We start from the raw sequence: 20418 nt of genomic DNA on the forward strand, positions 1-20418 counted from the left end.
CCCGGAAAGCGGGTTGCACCGTGCAAGGAGCCACGCTAGGGGCGCTGTATCTTGGAACTAGAGGTCACTGAGTTTAAAGAAAACAGGTAGTCACGTCTTTTGTGCCTCAGTTTCTCCTAGCGATAGCGCTTTCTGAGAGTTTGATGTCTCCTCGAGGAAAGACAGAGATGGCTGTGACTGGTGCACAAGATCTTTGAGTGCATGTTCTCCAGTCATCGCTTTTACAAGGGTGGAGACCACAGCAGGATTGCAAACAGGAGCGGTGAGTCACGCCCAAAACTTAAGGGCAGGCCCTCTCCCACCGCGTGGGGCTCTTCCCACGCTTGAGTCCTAGTTGGAAGCTAATGATTAAGAATTTTGAGGGACATGGAATCGAGCCAATGGAATTATCAGCTCAAGGCTGAGTCCTTCGTAATTGGTCAGAATTAGTTGTGAGGCGACAAGCCAATGGGGCCGCAGTATTTATTTGTGAGGCGGGGATTGGGTTCCGCGGGACTAAAGGGCCAGGTAGAACAGTGGATAAGTTGTGGGAGTGTGAGGAGGAGTTTGGGGGATGTTGGCCAGAGCGACTTGGTTTGGGTTTGTTTACCACATTACTCTGAAGCCCCAGGTTATTACCTAGGATTAAATAATCTGTTGACCCAAATTAAGACACAGGGTTTTGCCCGGGTGGGCGAAAAATTGCGCAATCGAGGGTTTTCCAGATCCGTCATCCGTACATTATGCTACTGTACATACACAGTCTCTGGCTTGTTAACTAACGGAGGGACAAGGGATTGGAAAAGTGCAGTAAGTTAAAATACCTCTTGCATTTGGGAATTTGCGTATAATTACCAGCAAAAAAAAAAAAATATATATATATATATATATAATATGTAATATATATATATTTTTTTTGGGGGGGTGGTGGTGGTGGTGTTTATTTGTTTGTTGTACTGGGGATTGCACACAGGGGTCTCTATCACTGAGCTACATCCCCGGACCTGTTTTATATTTTGTTGTTATTGCAAAATTGCCGTGGTTGGCCTCAAACTTGTGATCCTTCTATTTCTGCCTCCCCAGCTGCTGGTATTACAGGTGTGTACCACTGTACCCTGCTTTTTTGTTTGTTTGTTTTGGCTTTGCCACTGGGAATTGCACCCGGGGTATTTTAACACTGCGCTACCTCTCCAGCCCTTTTTATTTTTTTGAGACAGGTTCTCGCTAAATTGCTGAGGCCTGGAGTTTGTGATCCTTCTGCCTCAGTTGCCCGAGTAGCTGGTATTACAGGCATGTGCCTGCATGACCGTCTTGGTTTTGTTTTTTAAGATAGAGTCTCCTGCCGGGTGCGGTGGTGCACGCCTGTAATCCCAGGGATTCTGGAAACTGAGGCAATAGGATTGCAAATTCAAGGCTAGCCTCAGCAATGTATCGAGACCTTTTCTCAAAATAAAAAATAAAAAGAGCAGGGGATGTAGCTCTGCGGTAAAGTGCCTCTGTGTTCAATCACCAGTACAAAGTGGGTAGGCAGCGGGAGAGGGAGGGAGATAGAGATTCCGTTTCTCCGTTTGTTGCTTGGGCTGGGCTCAGACTCCCTAATAGCTGGATTACAGGAGTGCACCACCATGCCTAGCTGCATTCACATAGTTTAAAAAACTTCTCATAAACACTGTTCTCTCATTTAATCTACAACAGCTCAGAGGCAGATAGAGCATGTGATATTTTGCTAATTTTACCCTTGAGGAGACAGATGACTATAAAATAGTCCGTGACTAGATAAAGAGTAGTTCATGATTTTTTTTTTTTTCTTTATCTACTATCTGATGGCCCAGGAAATCACTTCAAGTAAAATAATAGAGTTATATTGATATAGCTATGATTGTCATCTGCCTGCCTCCCAGTAGTACTTCACATATAAGGCAGCTGGGTAAGGCAGGAAAATTTGGGGTGAAATTTGAACTGGTTTGATTCTCCCTGTGAAGATTTAAACAAGCTAAGGGTAAAAACAGGAAGGAGCTAGTATTTATTGAGCAACTATTATATAGTCATATTTTCATGTTACTGACATGAGCCTCATAGTAACAGCAGACAGAGGTTACTAACTTCCTCAAGGTTACTTTGTAAGTACCTGAACCAAGATTTGGATGCCCAAACCAACATCTTCACACTATTCTAAGCTGTCTTACTGGGCTTTCTCAAATTTCCCAACTATATCTTTTCCTGCTCATCTCTGCATCATACTCAGGTAGTAAAGAGACAAAGCAGGCTTCCGAGGTTGATGCATAACTCTAACAAAAGCAGAGATGTTCTTGTTTAGATCTTTCAGAGAGCAAGGGAAGGTGGTTAAATGCATTTTGAGGGACTTACTGCAGCTTCATGTGCAGAGATGATTAAGTGGAAAATATAGGCAGTTTCTGTTCATGTTAGAACTGGAAGGAAACTGCCATCATCTGCTAATTTAACTTCTTTCCCTCGATTATCAGGCTCTGCAGAGGGAAAATTACTTGATTTAAATCACATATCAAATTAAGGTAAAGCTCAAGAAATCTGTTGAACAACATGGTGACTGTAGTTAATAATGATGTATTGTACACTTGAAAATTGCCAACAGATTTTTTTTTTTTTTTTTTTTTTTTTTTTTTTTTTTTGGTACCAGGGATTGAACTTAGGGGCACTTGACCACTGAGCCACAACCCCCACCTTATTTTGTATTTTATTTAGAGACAGGGTCTCACTGAGTTGCTTAGTGCCTCACTTGCTGAGGCTGATCCTCCTGCCTCAGCCTCCTGAGCCGCTGGGATTTCAGGCATGTGCCACTCACACAGCAAGAGTAGATTTTAAGTGTTTTCATCATAAATATGTAAGGTAATGGATTTGTTAATTAGCTTGATTTAGCCATTTCAAAGTGTGTGTGTGTGTATGAGTGTGTGTGTACATTTCAAAACATCATGTGTTACACCATAAATATATACAAGTTGTTTTGGTACTGGGATTGAACCCCAGGCTTCTCTACTGCTGAGTGACATCTCCAGCCCTTTTTATTTATTTATTTTTTTGAGGCAAGGTCTCACTACGGTTGTTTAGGGCTTTGCTAAGGCTGGCCTCAGATTTGGGATCCTCCTGCCTCAGCCTCCCAAACTGCTAGGATTACAAAATGCTGGGATTGTAGGCCTAATCCATGGTACCTGGCTCCTTTTAATTGTTATTTTGAGACAGGGTCTCACTAAATTGTGGAGGCTGACCTCAAACTTGCAATCTTCTTTCCTCAGCCTCCTCAGTAGCTGGGATTACAGGAATGTGCCAACGTACCTAACTATATATACAATTTTTGTATGCCAATTTTATAATAAAAAATACATAAAATTAAATTTATGTATATAAGTTAAAGTATAGCTGGAACTGGAATCCAAGTTTCCTGAGTCTCAGTCATGATTCCTTGTTAATATTACTAATTACCAGTAATCTTGAAAGCATAATTTGCCACAGTCAAAACATAGCATGCATAATATTTCCTTGAACAATCTAGAGTTACCTGTAATAGCAACTTTTATTTTTTAATTAAGAACTTGGAGGAATGGACCTGGCACAGTGGCACACATCTGTAATCCCAGGAATTCTGGAGGCTGGGGTAGGAGGATCACAAATTTGAGGCCATCCTTGGCAAGTTGGCAAGGTCCTGTCTCAAAATAAAAGTAAACGGGCTGGGGAGATAGCTCAGTTGGTAGAGTGCTTGCCTTGTAAGCACAAGGCCCTGGTTCGATCCCCAGCACCCAAAATAAATAAATAAATAAATAAATAAAAGTAAAAAGTGCTGGGACTGATAAAGCACCAGAGTTCAATTCCCTAGCACCAAAAAACAAATAAACAAATGAATAAAACCAACTAACTAACCAATACAAAAACTTGAAACAGTAATGATTATTGGTAAGTTATGGCCCCATTTCACTTATGTCTTGCTCTTGGGGGTCTATATATTTTTTTCTCTTATACTCCCTTCCTCTATAAGTTCTTATATTCTAACTTTACTTAGAGAAGTTGCTGGTCTCCATTTCTATAGCCTTATCTGAGGCATAACTTTGTCCCTTCTTAAGGCAATGAGGTTTTTTCACCTTTACAAAAAAAGAGTAGACAAAAACGAGTAGGCTGAGACCCTTTTTTGGGGTGGGGTGGGGTACCAGGGATTGAACACAGGGGTACTTGACCTCTGAGCCCCATTTTATATTTTATTTAGAGACAGGATCTCACTGAGATGCTTAGTGCCTCGCCTTTGCTGAGTCTAGCTTTGAACTCTCCATCCTCCTGCCTCAGCCTCCATGGCCGTTGGGATTACAGGTGTAAGTCATGGTGCCCGGCTTGAGTTGCCTTTTTTATTTTACGTTTTTTTACCCAATGTGAGGACAGGAGAGGATACTCATAGCACAGGGCTGTGGGCCAGGAGGATCCAGGCTGAAGAAACAGTGAAGATCCTGAGTTGAAAATACCTTGGTGCATTGAAGGAACAGAAAACAGAAAGGAGGCCAGCAAGGCTGGAAGAGAGTATGAAATGAGACTGGAGAGAATCTTGGCACCATGCCTGAGGCATGGTAAGTGAATTGAAGAAAGGATAGTCAATTGGAGTCAATTGGTATGCTGAGAGAGGCTGTTCAGAGGATAGGGTTTCACCAACCCCTGAACTGGGTTCCTCCACTTCTCTGCCGCTGGGAGAAGGCAGGAGGCTGTGCAAAAGTCAGCTGCGCCAGTGGTAGTCTGGAAGGGATGATTTTCAAGACATGTCTTCTCTTCACTTTTCCCCTTTACCATTTCCCCCCCTTGTGGGTGCTGACGAGGTAAGTCAAGCAAGAAAGTTGTCCCAAGAAGGGAATGATTTCCTTTTGGCGCCAGAGTGCACTGACAGGGTCTTGAAGTCTAAGAGATAAGATAAGGAGACACTGGACCATAGCCAATCAGATATACTCACACCGAGATGCGGGATGGAAGACTTGGGAATGCGGGGGCAAGGATGGGGCATCAGCCTTGCCCGCAGTGTTTCTACCTCCCTCTTTAAAAAATCTCCTTATGATCAAAGCCTTTGTTGTCCCGCCAACTCTGGCTAGTCTGCGGACCTCCCTAACTGCACCCAGGGCGTGTAGCCCTAAAGTCTTCTCCCTAGTCCCCTCCCTTGCTCTCACTCACTCTCACCCCTCCTCGACTGCTCCGCCTCTCCTGACTCTGGTCTCTGATTTCTCCTAATCCATGCCACTCCTATCCGAGCTCCGCCTACCCCGCGCTGTCATTGGCAGCCGGGCGCGGGTACGCCGCGGCCGCTGGGGGAGGGGAAGCCCATGGGGAGGGGGCGGGAATTCCCGACCCGAGGCCGGAACCGAGTGTATAGCATGTAGTGAGACCCTTGCGAGGTGAGTGTGGGCTCCCAGGGAGTGGGGTAGAGGTCTGCCGCCCAGGCCTCCGGGGGCCTAGGAGACGGGGTCCCAGCTTCCACATTCTTCATCGGCTTCTCGCGACGCTGGCGACCTCTGACCCCGCCTCCCGGAGCCGGGACTTCCAGACACCGCCCTCACTGTCGACTCAGCCGTCCCGCGACCCCCAGGCCCCTCTCCTTGGCCATCGGCCAGACGTTTTTGCCTGTGGCTCGCTCTTTGCTTCCGGGGGATGGCGCTGGGGAAAGGGAAGCGAGAGCGCGATCCAGCACCCAAACTTATCTTTTTCAGGTGGTCCACGAAGCTACTCAGACTTCTCTCCACAGCACAAGTCCCCTTCACTATATCCACTTCTTTCTGGAGTGGGTAGGGGGAGGCAGACTTCTGCCTTAGGGGACACCAGCTCCAGGTCGTATTTAGATTCTCTGGGGGCTCCAGATGATATTCACATTGGCATTCTTGTGCCTCAGTTTCCCTGTTGTTGGCTTCCTTGAACAAGTCACTTGGGAGAGATAAAGGCCCGGGTGCGGGGAAAGAATGTTCCTGGTACAGGAGTGGATGAGTCACCCCCAGTTGGGGAAGGCCAGAAAGTAGCTGGAGTGAGGGAACTGCACTCTGCTGACCAGTCTTCCCCTTTTCTTGACCCCTTTTTTCCTGAGTGATCATTCTCCACCCACTCTGGTTTTATCTTCCTAGGTCTGAGAGTCACTGGAACTACCACAACCACCATGGGGCCCTGGGGAGAGCCAGAGCTCCTGGTGTGGCGCCCAGAGGCAGTGGCTTCAGAGCCTCTGATGCCTATGGGGCTAGAGGTGAAGTTGGGGGCCCTGGTGCTGCTGCTGGTGCTCACCCTCCTCTGCAGTCTGGTACCTGTCTGTGTGCTGCGCAGGCCTGGAGCTAACCATGAAACCTCAGGTGAGCTTCTCCTTTCCTTTCCGTTGTGGATGGTTGAAGTAAGTAACCTAGGGAGGAGGGGAAGGCAGAAGTAACCATTACTTGGGTTGGGTAGTGGGGCCTGCAAGTGGTTCATTTGCTTATTTCCCTCTGTGTCCCACTCCTGACCAGCTTCACGCCAGAAAGCCCTGAGTCTAGTAAGCTGCTTCGCAGGAGGTGTCTTTTTGGCCACCTGTCTCCTGGATCTGCTGCCTGACTACCTGACTGCCATAGATGAGGCACTGGCAGCACTGCATGTGACGGTGAGCACTGGTCCCCAGCATGTGACCTGGTGTGTGGGGATGGGTCCAACTATATATGTGGTTTGTGTAGATCTGTGCATGTGTCATTGTGTCATTCCATGACTGCGTACAAGACTCTTGGCATGTGAGCCTATGAATTGTGATACTCTGTTATAGGGCATAACTCTGTGTGTTCCTTATCCCTTACCAGACCCTGTGTGGCCTCTTTTTACCCCTTGAGACAGTGTGAGGAACCTTATTATCAGGCGTTTGACTTATTCTGTGGCTTTCTTAAATCCAGGAAGTTAATAGTGCTCCAGGAGCCATCATCACTCTTGCCACTCTCATGAAGGGCTGGAGATAAAGGTCACTTCAGGCATGGGACGTGTAGGAGGCAGTTCCTAGGGACCTGGTATTGCTAACCAAAAAGACTTTACCCTGAGGAAGTGGGATGTGGGGAATGATCAAATCCAAATCATAGAAAAACTCATTATAGGAAAAACTGAGACAGTTGGGTAGTGATGCAGGGAAGTCATCTCGTGCTCCTCCTTTTTCCTCTCCCACCCCAAAGACTAAGGAAGTCACACTGGCTACAATCTTCTATATTTCTGTGACTGAATGATGTTTATCTCCATATAACTGTAAAAGACTGAATGTCCCTGGGACATTCATGTGAGCATTTGGGATGGTGAGCCAGTGTGTCCGCAGTGACACTTTCTGTACATCTACATCAGTGATTCTCAGCTGGGGTGGTTTTGCCCCCAGGAAACATTTGGTAATGTCCGGAGATATTTTTGGTTGCCACAGATAGGTTGTGCTTGCTAATGATATCTGGTGGGTGGATAGCGATCACTGAACAATTTGCAGTGAATCTGACAGCTCTGTGACAAAGAATTTTCTGGCCCAATTGTTAATAGTGCCAAAGTTGAGATTCTTTGGTCTTCATGTAACACTGTGTGTGACACCATAATCTGTTTGTCATTCTATCACCAAATAACTTCATTATTGTATGACCAAAAGTGGCCCTGTGTCTGTATGAGACTTTGAGTTTGTGATGCAGTCAGACTCTGTATCTGACTGCTCTATTCTTGTACTGTCTCCTGAACTCTTGCCACTTCTGCCCACAGCTCCAATTTCCCCTGCAAGAGTTCATCCTGGCCATGGGCTTCTTCCTAGTCCTGGTGATGGAACAGATCACGCTGGCTTACAAGGAGCAGTCGGGGCCACCACTTCGGGAGGAGACAAGGGCTCTGCTGGGAACAGTGAATGGTGGACCACAGCATTGGCATGATGGGCCAGGGGTCCCACAGGCTAGTGGAGCCCTGGCAGCCCCCTCAGCCCTGCGTGCCTGTGTGCTGGTCTTCTCCCTGGCCCTGCACTCAGTTTTTGAGGGGCTGGCAGTGGGGCTTCAGAGAGACCGGGCTCGGGCCATGGAACTGTGCCTGGCTTTGCTGCTCCACAAGGGTATCCTGGCAGTCAGCCTATCCCTGCGGCTGCTGCAGAGCCACCTACGAGTGCAGGTGGTGGTTGGCTGTGGAATCCTTTTCTCATGCATGACACCTCTGGGCATTGGACTGGGCGCAGCTCTGGCAGAGTCAGCTGGGCCTCTGCACCAGCTGGCTCAGTCTGTGCTGGAGGGCATGGCAGCTGGCACCTTCCTCTATATCACCTTCCTGGAAATCCTGCCCCAGGAGCTGGCCACTTCTGAGCAGAGAATCCTCAAGGTCATTCTGCTCCTAGCAGGCTTTGCCCTTCTCACTGGTCTTCTCTTTGTCCAAATCTAGGGGACTTCAAGAGAGGGGCAGAGGAGGTTAACTACCAGGTGCCCTTGTCTTCCCTCCCCTCCCCAGTGTGTAGGGAATAGGAAGGAATGGGGACTGGAGGTATTGAGGTCCAAAGAGTTCTCGTGAGGTAGGGATGTACCTTTTGGAACTATGACTAATGAGAGGGAAATGGACAGAGAAGAGGCTGGCCCCAGGCCTAAGGAACAAGACAATGGCCAAGTCACTAGAGACATGATCAGGGGATATTAGGATTGGGACAGACCCTGACTGCTAGATCAGAGGTCACACACTACACATAGGGGTAAGCTGACACTGGGAAGCCTGGAGGTGGTCACCCAGCTGCTGTGGGATAAAGGTAGGGATAGGGCATAGGTCCAGGATCAGTGTCCTGTTGGTTCTAGCTCATTTCAGCACTCTGCAGATAGAAGTGGACCCGTCCTACTTTCATATCTATCTTCTCTTCCTCCAGTGGACTAGTGCCAAATAGTCTCTCCCTGCCAGTTTTGATATCTTCTCTGGCTTCTCCAGCTTCACTCACTCCTCTATTTTTAAAGTGCCAAACAAATCCCTTCCCTCTTTCTTAAAGCACAGTGATATGGCACTGGGTCCTACTCAGCACCTCAGTGGAGGAGACCTACTTGCTCTTAACTTTGGTTCCAGAATCTGGAGTGGGACACAAATATTTGCTGGGCTTGACTGGGTGAGGGGAGAGCTGCGGCCACCTACTAGCTGCTGCACCCTAAGGATACAAACATGGTCGGTCATGGTGCCCCATGCCCAGATGATAAACACTGAGCTGCCAAAACTTTTTTTATACCTGAGGAGCCCAAGGGAGAATGGTTATTTTGGGGGAGGGAGGGTTGTTCATAGGGCCATATTCTGTAGAATCTATTTTACTAACTGACCTGTTTTGGGACATGTTACCCAAATAAAAGATGTTTCTACATCTCTTTGGTATCGGATTCATTTGTTTTGGGAAAGGGGTGGGCATCTGGCCAGCATATTGGAAGACCTGAGTCCCAGATGTTTACAGCTGTTTTAAGATCCTTGGTCTCACTCTTTTCACTCGTCCCAACACTCCTCTTTCCTGAAGATGACCAAAATTTTTCTCTTTTGTCTCTTCCTTCTTCCCTCCCTGTCTCCACCCCTTCCCTTCCCCATCATTCCCTCCCTCTTCCTTTCCTCTCTTAATCCCTCTCCCCTTCGCGTTCATAGGCTACCGAGTGTTACAGAACTACTACTCCCAGTGTGCCCCGCGCAGGGAGCAGGCAAGGGGTGGAGAGAGCCCCGGGTTCCCGGAGTTGGCAGGGCTGCTGGGAAGTGTAGTCCGCTTCCTCTCCGTGCTGCGTGGCTGCGGGCGTGAAGAGGTCACGTAAACAAACTACGAGTCCCGGCGGGCCGCGCGCCGAAGTTCAGGACTAGGCTGGAGCCGAGCCGCGGGGCTCGCGGAGGCGGCGGCGGCGGCGGCGGCTACTGCTGGAGGAGCCCGGCCAGGGCCCGCGGCGGAGGCCGTGGCTAGTACTGAGAAGGTGGCGGGGAGGAACGCGGGAGGAAGATGGCGACGTCGGGTGCGAACGGGCCTGGCTCTGCCACGGCCTCAGCTTCCAATCCACGCAAGTTTAGTGAGAAGATCGCGCTGCAGAAGCAGCGTCAGGCCGAGGAGACGGCGGCCTTCGAGGAGGTGATGATGGACATCGGCTCCACCCGGGTGAGGGGCCGCGCCGGGGAGCGGGAGCGAAGCAGAGCAGTTACGGAGAGGAGAGGCGGGGCGGGGGCGGGAGTCGCAGATCAGGAGGCGGAACAGGGTTGAGGCAGCGGCAGCGGCAGCGGGCGCCGCCGTCTGGGAGGCGCGGGTTGACGGCCGAGGGGGCTGGAAGATGAATTTTGCTCGGGAGACCGAAATACCGAAGTGGGGGATGTGGGAACGACTGGGGACCGAGTACATGAGACGGGAATGGGCCGAGAGGGGAGTTGGATCCCTGAAGTCCAGTGGAGGTGAGGAGTCCTCTGCATGCCTGCAGGAGTTCCCTTGGGGACTCCACTGAAGCATCCCAGTTCTTGGATTATGGATTGCAGGATGGTCTGCTTGTCCCTAATTTGGTTCTGAGGTTGTGATCCCTAGACTGGTCTCTCTTCCCTGTTGTGCCACTCTTAGCACTTTGGTACCTACAAGAAAGGGCCCCTTGAGCGGTTTGAACGAGCAGTGCTTGGTATAGTGGGGCAGGAAGTCCCCTCCTGCGTCCCGTCCCTCTGCTTCCTTTTTCAAATACTTCTTGTGGTTTCCTGACGTGAATGAAGGTGAGGTCCACTGCACACAGGCTGGTGCTTGGTGTTTTGCCCTGACCGCCTTGAAGGAAAAGTAGAGTTTTGGATCCCAAAACTAGGTAACTGATTTTTCTTTTTTTTTTTTTTTAGGTTGTATGGAACCCGATGATTTGCTGGACTTTCTAGGGGATGGCTATTCTGTGGGTCATGGAGGACCCTTGGAGGGTTCTCCATGAGTAGGGAATATTTATTCCTAGAAAATTCTTAGAACTTTCAGGTCTCTGACAAGCTGCCTCTGAAGCTCCTCTGGCCTTGGTTTCTTGCTGCCCAAGGCTGGATGTCAAAGGAGCCAGGCCAGGGTCAAGAGTTTGCCCAGCTGTTATGCAGTGCTAATTTAGGGACACATTATTGTCAATTAATAGGTGAGAGGATTTTTGCAGTGATCCCTCATGGCAAAGAACTGGAAGGAATTTAAGGGGAGATGGTGGACATAAATACCACATTTCAACATTCTTTGTGATTGCATCTATCAATGATTGTGACTCTGATTGTATTTTTGTGTGCCTCTTGATTATTTGTGTTCTTCCCCTTTGAGTCTCTAGGGACCATGTGCCCTAGTTTATGGAAGTCAGAACAGAAAAAAGATAGGTGAGGAGGCAAGTTGTGTGTGTGTGTGTGTGTGTGTGTGTGAACACGTGTGCACTCACATAACCCAGTCTAACTACTATGAGGATTATGCTCCCACTGTTGAGAGAAGATGGGAGAAAGGCTCATCTTCAGCTGACAGAGGTGACAGCTCTGCCCTCTGGACCATGATTCTAGCAGAGGCATGGTGTGATCTTAGGACTTGAATGTGAAAACAAGGCTGTGAGAAACTCGAAGCTGGGACTCCTATTTGTAGTGCTTTGGTTTATCAAAAGAACCCTTCTACTTGCTTTTTCTCTTCTGGTTCTTTCTGCTATGTAGAAAGTCTAGTGGGCATACATGGCCAGGGCCTGGGGATCTAAAAATCTTGAGCTGGCAATGAGAGATCTGGGGCTCAGTCTGTTACCTGGCCAGCTGGGAGGGCTCATTCAAATGAGATATGGCCATATCTATTCCACTGAGAGGCTAGGGTTACCATATTTATTAACAGTGGTTTTGAAGTGACCCAGAGGTCAGCATGGTGCCCACCAACTCACTAGGTTGAGCTCCTGGAACAGGAAGTCAGGTTTGATGTAGGCTTATATGGCAACAGTGTGACCTGGAAGCTCTTAGAATTTACCATCCTCAGCTACCCTCCTCCCCATGGCCTTGCTCTGGGTCTGTTTGTCTGGTAGTGACTGAGCCTTGGCAGTAGCTACTCACCTCTTAAAGAAGGACACAAGATTCATGTCAGGCTGAGGGATATGGTGTATCACTTCTGTGTCAGACATATATCTCTTTGAAATGGGGATAAGGCCAGGGAGATGGCTCTGACCCAGACTGGAGTGGTTTCCTGAGTCCTCGCCCACCTCCATTCACTAGTCTTTCTTGCTTATTAAGAGGCCATAGAGCCCAGTGGAAGTGAGGAGAGCCATTATTTTCTGGATCTTCTAGTTTGGGAGGTACAGGCTGTGTGTAGCTTTCTCGAGGCTGGACAAGTGGCAGAGCCAAGAAGCCTGTGCTCTCATGAGTGTGAAGGAGGGAGGATGGCAATAATGCATCTTTGACATCCACCTGTGACCTTGCCCTTCTGATTAGTCCTGGATACATCTGGAAATGAAACTAGAGGTGTCTAATAGGCATTCGTCTCTCTGACTAGTCCCTGGTAACCCCTAGAGACTCTGCTTAGTCTGATGCTGATTGAGATAGGCAGTAGTGATGTCATTGATGAGGGTAGCCTGCAGAAGGGCTGGGGTGGATTGTTTGTACCAGGTCTCTGTAGACCTTTCTCCTAGCACTGGCTCTCCCCCTCCCCCCCCCCAACAGATACCTTAAAAGCTGCAGCAGCATATCCTGGTGACAGGGATGTCAAGGATGGCCAAAGGGAACAGTGCTCAGGACTCTCCCTGACATTCCCATTTGTCCTTCATGTCTCAGTTACAGGCCCAAAAACTGCGACTGGCATACACAAGAAGCTCCCATTATGGTGGTTCTCTGCCCAATGTTAACCAGATTGGCTGTGGCCTGGCTGAGTTCCAGGTGAGTGGACTTCAGCCAGGGAGGAGTGGAGGTTCTTAGGCTGTTTCCTCTACTGATTCACCTGTCCCTTTTGGCAGAGCCCCCTCCAATCTCCTTTGGATTCATCTCGGAGCACTCGGCACCATGGGCTGGTGGAAAGAGTGCAGCGAGATCCCCGCAGAATGGTGTCCCCACTCCGCCGATATCCTCGCCACATATCCTTCTTAGAGGACTGGGGAATCTGGGAGGTAGTGGGAAGGGTTCTTCAGGGAATGGTGGTAGGAAGGGACTTTACTTTTTATAGTACTGAGGATTGAGCTCAGGGATTCTCTGCCACTGAGTTACATCCCCAGCCCTTTTTATTTTTTGAGACAGGGTCCTGCAAAATCACTAGGGCTTGCCTTGAACTTGTGATTGTGAGCCTCCTGAGTTAGTTGTGGGGTTACAAGGCATGAGCCATCATGTCCAGCAGTAAGGGACATTGAATGTTATCCAGTTCCATCCTTTTCCAGAAGCTCTCCTTTACCTTGCCTCAGTGCAAAGTGACCACAGCCAATGTGTCAGTGCTGGCTCCTATGACAGGAGCTGTTGCTCCTAAGGCTTTGCCCTCCTCTCTGGCTGACCCCAGCTGTCCTTACTTTGATTCAGTGTACTGCACAAGTTGGGGGCTCCCTATGTCTCCTGCTAAGGGAGGCTTGATCCCTTCATTTCTGTTGTTTCCTTTCAGTCTCAGAGTCCTATACACTAGTCTCTCCTAAGTCCTGCCCAGACAGTGTCCTAGATTGTTCTAGCTCCATTTTGCCCTATGCTTTTTTTTTTTTTTTAAACACAGTACTGAGGATTGAACCCAGGACCTTGCAAATGCCAAGCAAGCACTCTGCCACTGAGCTGCATACCAAGCTCCAACCCCGTTCCTTTTTTTTTTTTTTTTTTTTTTAATTTTTTTTCCTCCTAGTGTAGGGGATTAAACTCAGGGCCTTCTGCATGCTAGGCAAGCACTCTACCATTGAGCCACATCCCCAGTCCTTTCTCTTCATTCTTTGACGCCACTGTTGCCACTTGGAGAGAAAGAGAAAGGTATGTGTGTTTTGAAGTCACTATCTAGCCAGGCTTAGTGGCGCACACCTGTAATCCTAGCAGCTGAAACAGGAGGATTGCAAGTTCAAGGCCAGCCTCAGCAACTTAGCAAGGCTCTAAGTAATTTAGTGAGACCCTGTCTCAAAATAAATAATAAGGGCTGGGGGTGTGGCTCAGTGGTAAAGCACCTTAGTATCAAAAAGAAAAAAAAAAGAAAAAAGAAATAACTACTGTCTCCATAGTCTTCTTTTTTGAGACAGGGTTTTGCTAAGTTGCTGAGGCTATCCTCAAACTTGGCAATCCTCCTGCTATCCCATTTACCCATTCTCCATTTTTTTTCTTAACTGGTGCTGTTCACATTGACAGTTCTCCCTATAGTTCTGCCTACTTATCTCCTCCTCCAGAGTCCAGCTGGCGAAGGTGAGTCCAGATCAGTCAGTCCCCTGCCCACTCTCTGTCACTTTCGGAAGGGGATAGGGCTGGGCTGGGCTACTAGACTAGGGTTTCATCAGTACTTCCTCCCGTAACATCTCAGCTGGGAGGGTGGGGGCAACAAGAGTAGGTGATCAGAGTCCAGTCTTGGCTGTGTTGACATGGGTGGCCAAGCCTCCCAGTCCAGCCAAAGCAGGACCAATAGAACTGTAGCCAAGCAGGGTGTGGGATGTGGGGGGGGGGGGGGGGGAGGGAGAAAGGCAGGGAGACAGGTGAAAATGACTGCCTTCTGTCAAGGGTGGGTGCCAGATATAGTGCTGGACACTATTAGATCTCTGAACCCCTCCTCTATCCATCTTAGCCCTAGCACTCATGTCCAAAAGAGTTTCTGGGCTCCACATTTCCCATTCAGCTTGTCCTGGCAGAGAGGAGTTGAGAAGTTTCCAGATTTCTTAGATTGGTTGGGCGGGGTGGTGGATTCATGGGTCACAGGCATCAGAAGAACCAGAAAAAAGAATGATTCTGGTACCCAGCCCTCTCCATTTCCATCTTGGCTGCCTCACATTGCCTGCTTTCTTGTTCATTGCCTGCTTTCTTGTTCATTGCCAGCATTCTTCCTACTCTTGACTTTGTTTTTCTACCCCAGGACGATGCCCTGGAGCAATTTCCCTGTAGAGAAGGGGCAGTTGTTTCGACTACCATCTGCACTTAACAGGTGATGGTCCTTGCCTTATTTAGGCCATATCTTCTCCAATCTGTACTTTATGGGGCCCTGTTCCTTCACTCCCACCCTGTTCCAGCCCAGCTAGTGTTGCCCTTGCTGAGCAGGGCAGGGCCACTAGGAAAATATTACTGCTGCCAGCTCTTCTTTACTCTCCTAACAGGACAAGCTCTGACTCTGCCCTTCATACAAGTGTGATGAACCCCAACCCCCAGGACACTTATCCAGGACCCACACCTCCCAGTGTCCTACCCAGCCGCCGTGGGGGTAAGTGACCAAATCCCAGGGTAGGGAGTAGCTGTGAACTTTCTATTGAATCAGATAGGCAAGTGGGGCTGCGGCCAACTTCGCTGCATCCCTTGCAGGTTTTCTGGATGGTGAAATAGACTCCAAAGGTATGTGTTCTTCAACACTGGGTACCAAATACCAAAAGAATTTCTGGGCTGGCATTGGGGACTTCTTGCAGAGTTAAGACACAAGACTCCCTTCTGCCTGTCTCTGCTTCCTATATGCCTTACTGGCTTCTTCTCCAGCCTCCCCATCACTTGTCTTTCTCTTTCAAGTCCCTGCTATTGAGGAGAACTTGCTAGATGACAAACATTTGCTGAAACCATGGGATACTAAGAAGGTAGGTGTGGGCCACTGTGTGTCACCCACTTTCCTCTGCTCTCCCCTTCCCATAGGGCAGGCTTCTAGAGTTCCCTACTGAGCTCTGTCCTCATTTTCCACATTCTTCCTGTCTTCCTTAGCTGTCCTCATCCTCCTCCCGACCTCGGTCCTGTGAAGTTCCTGGAATTAAGTAAGTTCCTTTATAAGACTGACTGAGGAGCAGGAGTGAGGGAGGGAACTCCAGGGAGATGTGCAAGAGGGATCTCTGCTCTTCCTTGACTCTCCTCCCCTCCATTTACACCTTTCTTTTTCTGTCCCTCTCCTAGCATCTTTCCATCTCCTGACCAGCCTGCCAATGTGCCTGTCCTCCCTCCTGCCATGAACACTGGGGGCTCCCTACCTGACCTCACCAACCTGCACTTTCCTCCACCGCTGCCCACCCCCCTGGACCCTGAAGAGACAACCTATCCCAGCCTGAGTGGGGGCAGTAGTACCTCCAATTTGACCCACACCATGACTCACCTGGGCATCAGTGGAGGACTGGGCCTGGGCCCGGGCTATGATGCACCAGGTGAGTGGCTTTCCTGGTCGTGTATGTACCCATCAGATGCTGCCTGGCTAGAGGGATGGAGGGTAGGGAGGTTTGAGCTGGATCCTATGACTGTCCGCCAGCCCAGCAATCCTGCACCCCTGGATCTCTTCACTACATTTCTCAGCCTATGAGAACTGGTAGGTGTGACTTTTCCTAAAAAGAAGATGGAGAACAATCCCCAGGTGGGCAATGCCAGTCTCACTGTCAGAAACAGAGTAGGAAGGACATTGTGTTGCCGCTTTCATAGTCTGGTCACTGCAACCCATTCTAGGTGGAAAGGATTCCAGTTCTCATCAGTAATGTCATCTCTGGTTTTTTTGTCTGTGCCTGCAGGACTTCATTCACCTCTCAGCCACCCATCCCTGCAGTCCTCCCTAAGCAATCCCAACCTCCAGGCTTCCCTGAGCAGTCCTCAGCCCCAGCTCCAGGGTTCCCACAGTCACCCCTCACTGCCTGCCTCCTCGTTGACCCGCCATACACTGCCCACCACCTCCCTGGGCCACCCATCACTCAGTGCTCCGGCCCTTTCTTCCTCTTCTTCCTCTTCCTCCACTTCATCACCCATCCTGGGCACTCCCCCTTACCCAGCTTCTACCCCTGGGACCTCCCCCCGTCACCGCCGTGTCCCCCTCAGCCCCCTGAGTTTGCCCGTGGGCCCAGCCGACGCCAGAAGGTCCCAACAGCAGCTGCCCAAACAGTTTTCGCCAACAATGTCACCCACCTTGTCTTCCATCACTCAGGTATGCGTGGCTGCCTTCCCTACACGTCTGTCTCCCTTCCCCTTCTCTTCTCCTGTCGAATTCTCTCCCTCCATCCTTTCCTCAAATACCTCTTCCCCTTACTTCCTGCACCCCTTGTCTTATTCATCCCCTTCCATCTCTCTGTCCTCTACCTACCCCATCTTTTATTTGTCTTGTCTCCTTTTTGCTTAAAGAGTACAAACCCTGGGGTTTAGCTTTTTGGTTTGAAATCCTGGTTCTGCCTTTTCCTAGGAGTCTCCTTTGACAACTTCTATGTGTCTCAGTGATCTCCTTTATAAGACAAAAATGGCTTTGTAAGCATCAAATGCACTAAAGTACATCAAATGAATAATGTACCATACCTACTAGCCCAGACCCGTGCTTGACAGATGGTAGCTTATCCTCTCTTTTTCCATTCTCTTCTTATTCTTTTCTGTCTTTCTATTTTTTTCCCCCATTCTTCTGTCCTGTCCCATCACCTCTCCCATTTCCCCTCCTTTCATAGAATTCATAGAATCAGAGAATCTCAGGCTATGGAGTCCAATCCCTTTCTACTTTACAGATGAGGGAATGGGCCTAGAGGCAAGTAAACTTCCCCAGGTTTATATAGCAAGTTGGAACTGGAATAACTTTAAGGCTTTTCCTCAATGCTAAAATTCTCAGCTCTTCCCTCCCTTCCCACCCTTTTCTTCTTTTCTTTCTTTGTCATTTCTGCTCCTCATTTCTTTCACCCTTATGCTTCCCTTTTCCCTCTCCTCTGCCCTACTTTCTCCTTCTCCTTCATTACTGTTCCCTGGAATGTGTGTTCTGTGTTTCATCTTTACCTTCTCCTCTAGGACTGAGGCCAGGCCAGTAGGTGTTCCATTCTCTCAGTGGTGGAGACCTTCCCTCCCTCCTTTTCTGCTTTTCCTTTCTCTCCCACTTCCTCTGGCCTCTTCAGTCTTCAGAACAACACCTTTCAGCTGCACTGTGGTGTTAACAGGCGCTTGTGAGATGTGTCACAAGTACTTGATTACTGACAACCATTAAACATACCAATGTTAAGGGATGATTCATTTCTGGAATAGATTCAGAGTTATCCTAGTGTTAACCTCACTTAGCACTTCCATTCTAATATGCATTATTGAGTTACTGCCACCAGGCCCAGGGGTGCCCATGAGAACATGAAGCATTATCATGTTTGTATTGAGGATGGCAGCAGCTTAGAGGGTGGGAAACTGTAAGGGTTATTCTTGGAGGGGTAAGTTTCCCCTGTTTTCTTGTTTCTTTTCAGGGCGTCCCCCTGGACACCAGTAAACTGCCTACTGACCAGCGGCTTCCCCCCTACCCATACAGCCCCCCAAGTCTGGTTCTGCCCACCCAGCAACCAAAGCCTCTGCAGCAGCCAGGGCTGCCTGCTCAGGTCTGTTTAGTGCAGCCCTCTGGTGGGCAACCCCCAGGCAGGCAGTCACATTATGAGATACCATACCCACCTGGGTCCACTGGGCACGGGCAACAGTCTCATCACCGGCCAGTGAGTGACTTCAGCCTGGGAAATGTGAGTACTCAGGCTTCTACCTCAGAAGCAGGGAGAGGGATTGAGGGTGGGCCCAGGGGGCCTGAGTGGTATCTCTGGTGCACTCTGAATTGGGTCATTCAGAGGAAAGGGTCTCCCTTTGCCCCAGGTAACAGCACTGCCGGCTTGGGGCTCCTGTCTTCCTGCGTTTGACCCCTATTCCTACCCCTCTGTTTCTGCTCAGCTTGCTCTTTGATGACTCCTGCCTTGACCCGTTCGTTTTCTTCCTGGCATGCACATGCTCTGGCCCAGCAGGTACGGTGCCCATACCTACTTCGGGCCCCGTGCTCGCTTCTCTTGCTCTGCTTGCTGCCAACCTCCTCTGTCTTTGCCTCTGTTCCTGGGGTGGATGAAAATTGCTTGGTGAAGGGGACATGTTAACATGTTTGGCCAGGGGCAGGCAGGGACATCCTGTTCTGAAGCCTACTTCTTCAATGTCTATCTTTGTGTCTTTAGCTGGAGCAGTTCAGCATGGAGAGCCCATCAACCAGTCTGGTGCTGGATCCCCCTGGCTTTTCTGAAGGACCTGGATTTTTAGGGGATGAGGTGCCAGTGAGTGGCCCCCAGGACCCTCACACTCTCAACCACCAGAACTTGACCCACTGTTCCCGCCATGGTTCAGGACCTAACATTGTCCTCACAGGTGAGTAGGCACGGGTGGTGATGGGCAGTGGAAGGTAGGGAGTGATACCTTTGCTGACACAGTAAGAAATTGAGGAGTCTTGGGAGAGCTGATGGGGCATGTGGTCCTTACTTATATCTTACCTGCAGGAGACTCCTCCCCAGGTTTCTCTAAGGAAATTGCAGTGGCCCTGGCTGGAGTACCTGGCTTTGAGATGTCAGCACCTGGGTTGGAGCTGGGGCTTGGGTTGGAAGATGAACTGCGCATGGAGCCACTGGGCCTGGAAGGGCTAAACATGCTGAGTGACCCCTGTGCCCTGCTGCCCGATCCTGCTGTAGAGGATTCATTCCGCAGTGACCGGCTACAGTGAGGGAACCTCACCACCATCCTTCTTGGCCCTGTTTCCCATCACTGTCCCTTTCCTCCCTTTCTCCTGGCCAGTAACAACTCCACTCTTCGCCCCCAGATTCTCTTTCTAACATGAACAAAGGATCCTAAGAATGAGAAAAAAACAAGGGGTTTGTCCAAGTGGCCCCTGAATTCTGCACAATGGGTGGGCCTGGGGGAGCTCAAGGGAGGGCCTAAAGCACTTGCAACTTTGAAAAACATCTGTCTGGAGGTCACAACCTGTTGGAAAGCAGGGGGTAGAGGGGAACCCCAGAGGCAGGGCTTATCCAGATGCCCAGGGGTGGGCAGTGCCAGCCCCTCCTCACTACTCTTCTCCTTGCAATGGAGGAAAAGAGCCAGAGTGGATATTATTTTTTATTAAATATATTATATGTTAATAAAAAAATCCTATCAAACCCTCGGTGTGGTTGGCTACTGTTTGGGGTGTGGCTGGGATCTAGGGAGATCTTGGGCTATGGCCCTTTTATCTGCTAAGCGTGTTGCATCTTTTCAATACTACTGTGCTTTGTTGAAGGGCCTGAGCCTCAGAATTAGTATCCCAGATTGAACATGAGGGCCTGGGATGGATGTAGGCTTCCATGATGGCAGGAAGACATATCCTGTGCCCTGGGACTCCTGGGACTGTACTGCTGCATCAGGGGACTGACCAGACAAGTTACTCCTCTTCTTAGCCTGAGGCCTGGCTATGAGTCGGGTTGAGGAGGTGGCTGCTGGCTAGGCTCACAGGTCTGATTTTTCTGGTGGAATGACCCCAGGTTTCCTGGGGGTAGCTGACCTCAGCACTAAGGCTTCAGAGAAGAGGGAATTTAACAACTATGAACTCCAGGTAGGTGTTGGTTGGCTCCCTTGTTATGGTCATTTATGCCTCCAGGACCTAGCCAAGCCTCGAGGAAGCCCTCCTTT

At 49.4% G+C, this 20418-nt stretch overlaps 2 protein-coding genes across 8 annotated transcripts; both read left to right on the forward strand.

Annotated features, from left to right (window-relative positions):
- Positions 1 to 82: 82 nt before the first annotated feature.
- Positions 83 to 9298, forward strand: Slc39a1 (solute carrier family 39 member 1). Of its 3 annotated transcripts, none has more exons than XM_047552657.1 (4): positions 83 to 262; positions 6090 to 6308; positions 6459 to 6589; positions 7696 to 9298. In XM_047552657.1, the coding sequence occupies exons 1-4, from the start codon at positions 202 to 204 to the stop codon at positions 8350 to 8352; spliced, it is 1068 nt and encodes a 355-aa protein (XP_047408613.1). In that variant the 5' UTR covers positions 83 to 201; the 3' UTR covers positions 8353 to 9298. The 3 variants fall into 3 exon arrangements, with proteins under 3 accessions (XP_047408613.1, XP_047408623.1, XP_047408632.1); XM_047552667.1 differs by lacking the exon at positions 83 to 262 and adding an exon at positions 5230 to 5372; XM_047552676.1 differs by lacking the exon at positions 83 to 262 and adding an exon at positions 5487 to 5684.
- A 469-nt stretch (positions 9299 to 9767) lies between these two features.
- On the forward strand, positions 9768 to 19892 carry Crtc2 (CREB regulated transcription coactivator 2). 5 transcript variants are annotated; one of them, XM_047524205.1, is made up of 15 exons: positions 9923 to 10060; positions 10768 to 11265; positions 12679 to 12780; positions 12858 to 12974; positions 14195 to 14256; positions 14915 to 14983; positions 15153 to 15256; positions 15355 to 15384; positions 15553 to 15617; positions 15739 to 15788; positions 15925 to 16169; positions 16524 to 16930; positions 18204 to 18467; positions 18942 to 19128; positions 19257 to 19892. In XM_047524205.1, the coding sequence occupies exons 4-15, from the start codon at positions 12942 to 12944 to the stop codon at positions 19475 to 19477; spliced, it is 1737 nt and encodes a 578-aa protein (XP_047380161.1). In that variant the 5' UTR covers positions 9923 to 10060; positions 10768 to 11265; positions 12679 to 12780; positions 12858 to 12941; the 3' UTR covers positions 19478 to 19892. The 5 variants fall into 5 exon arrangements, with proteins under 5 accessions (XP_047380144.1, XP_047380134.1, XP_047380153.1 ...); XM_047524188.1 differs by lacking the exon at positions 10768 to 11265 and having other exon boundaries at positions 9768 to 10033; XM_047524178.1 differs by lacking the exon at positions 10768 to 11265 and having other exon boundaries at positions 9769 to 10060.
- Positions 19893 to 20418: the final 526 nt, after the last annotated feature.

The sequence above is a fragment of the Sciurus carolinensis genome, chromosome 1 (genome assembly GCF_902686445.1).
Source record: "Sciurus carolinensis chromosome 1, mSciCar1.2, whole genome shotgun sequence".
In the NCBI taxonomy this organism is placed as follows: domain Eukaryota; kingdom Metazoa; phylum Chordata; class Mammalia; order Rodentia; family Sciuridae; genus Sciurus; species Sciurus carolinensis.

Coding starts and splice junctions, on each gene's coding strand:
- Slc39a1 (XM_047552657.1), top strand. CDS start 202: ATGTTCTCCAGTCATCGCTTTTACAAGGGTGGAGACCACAGCAGGATT. Junction 6,309..6,458: donor AGCTAACCATGAAACCTCAG/GTGAGCTTCTCC, acceptor ACTCCTGACCAG/CTTCACGCCAGAAAGCCCTG. Junction 6,590..7,695: donor TGGCAGCACTGCATGTGACG/GTGAGCACTGGT, acceptor TTCTGCCCACAG/CTCCAATTTCCCCTGCAAGA.
- Crtc2 (XM_047524178.1), top strand. CDS start 9,908: ATGGCGACGTCGGGTGCGAACGGGCCTGGCTCTGCCACGGCCTCAGCT. Junction 10,061..12,678: donor TGGACATCGGCTCCACCCGG/GTGAGGGGCCGC, acceptor TTCATGTCTCAG/TTACAGGCCCAAAAACTGCG. Junction 16,170..16,523: donor CCCGGGCTATGATGCACCAG/GTGAGTGGCTTT, acceptor CTGTGCCTGCAG/GACTTCATTCACCTCTCAGC.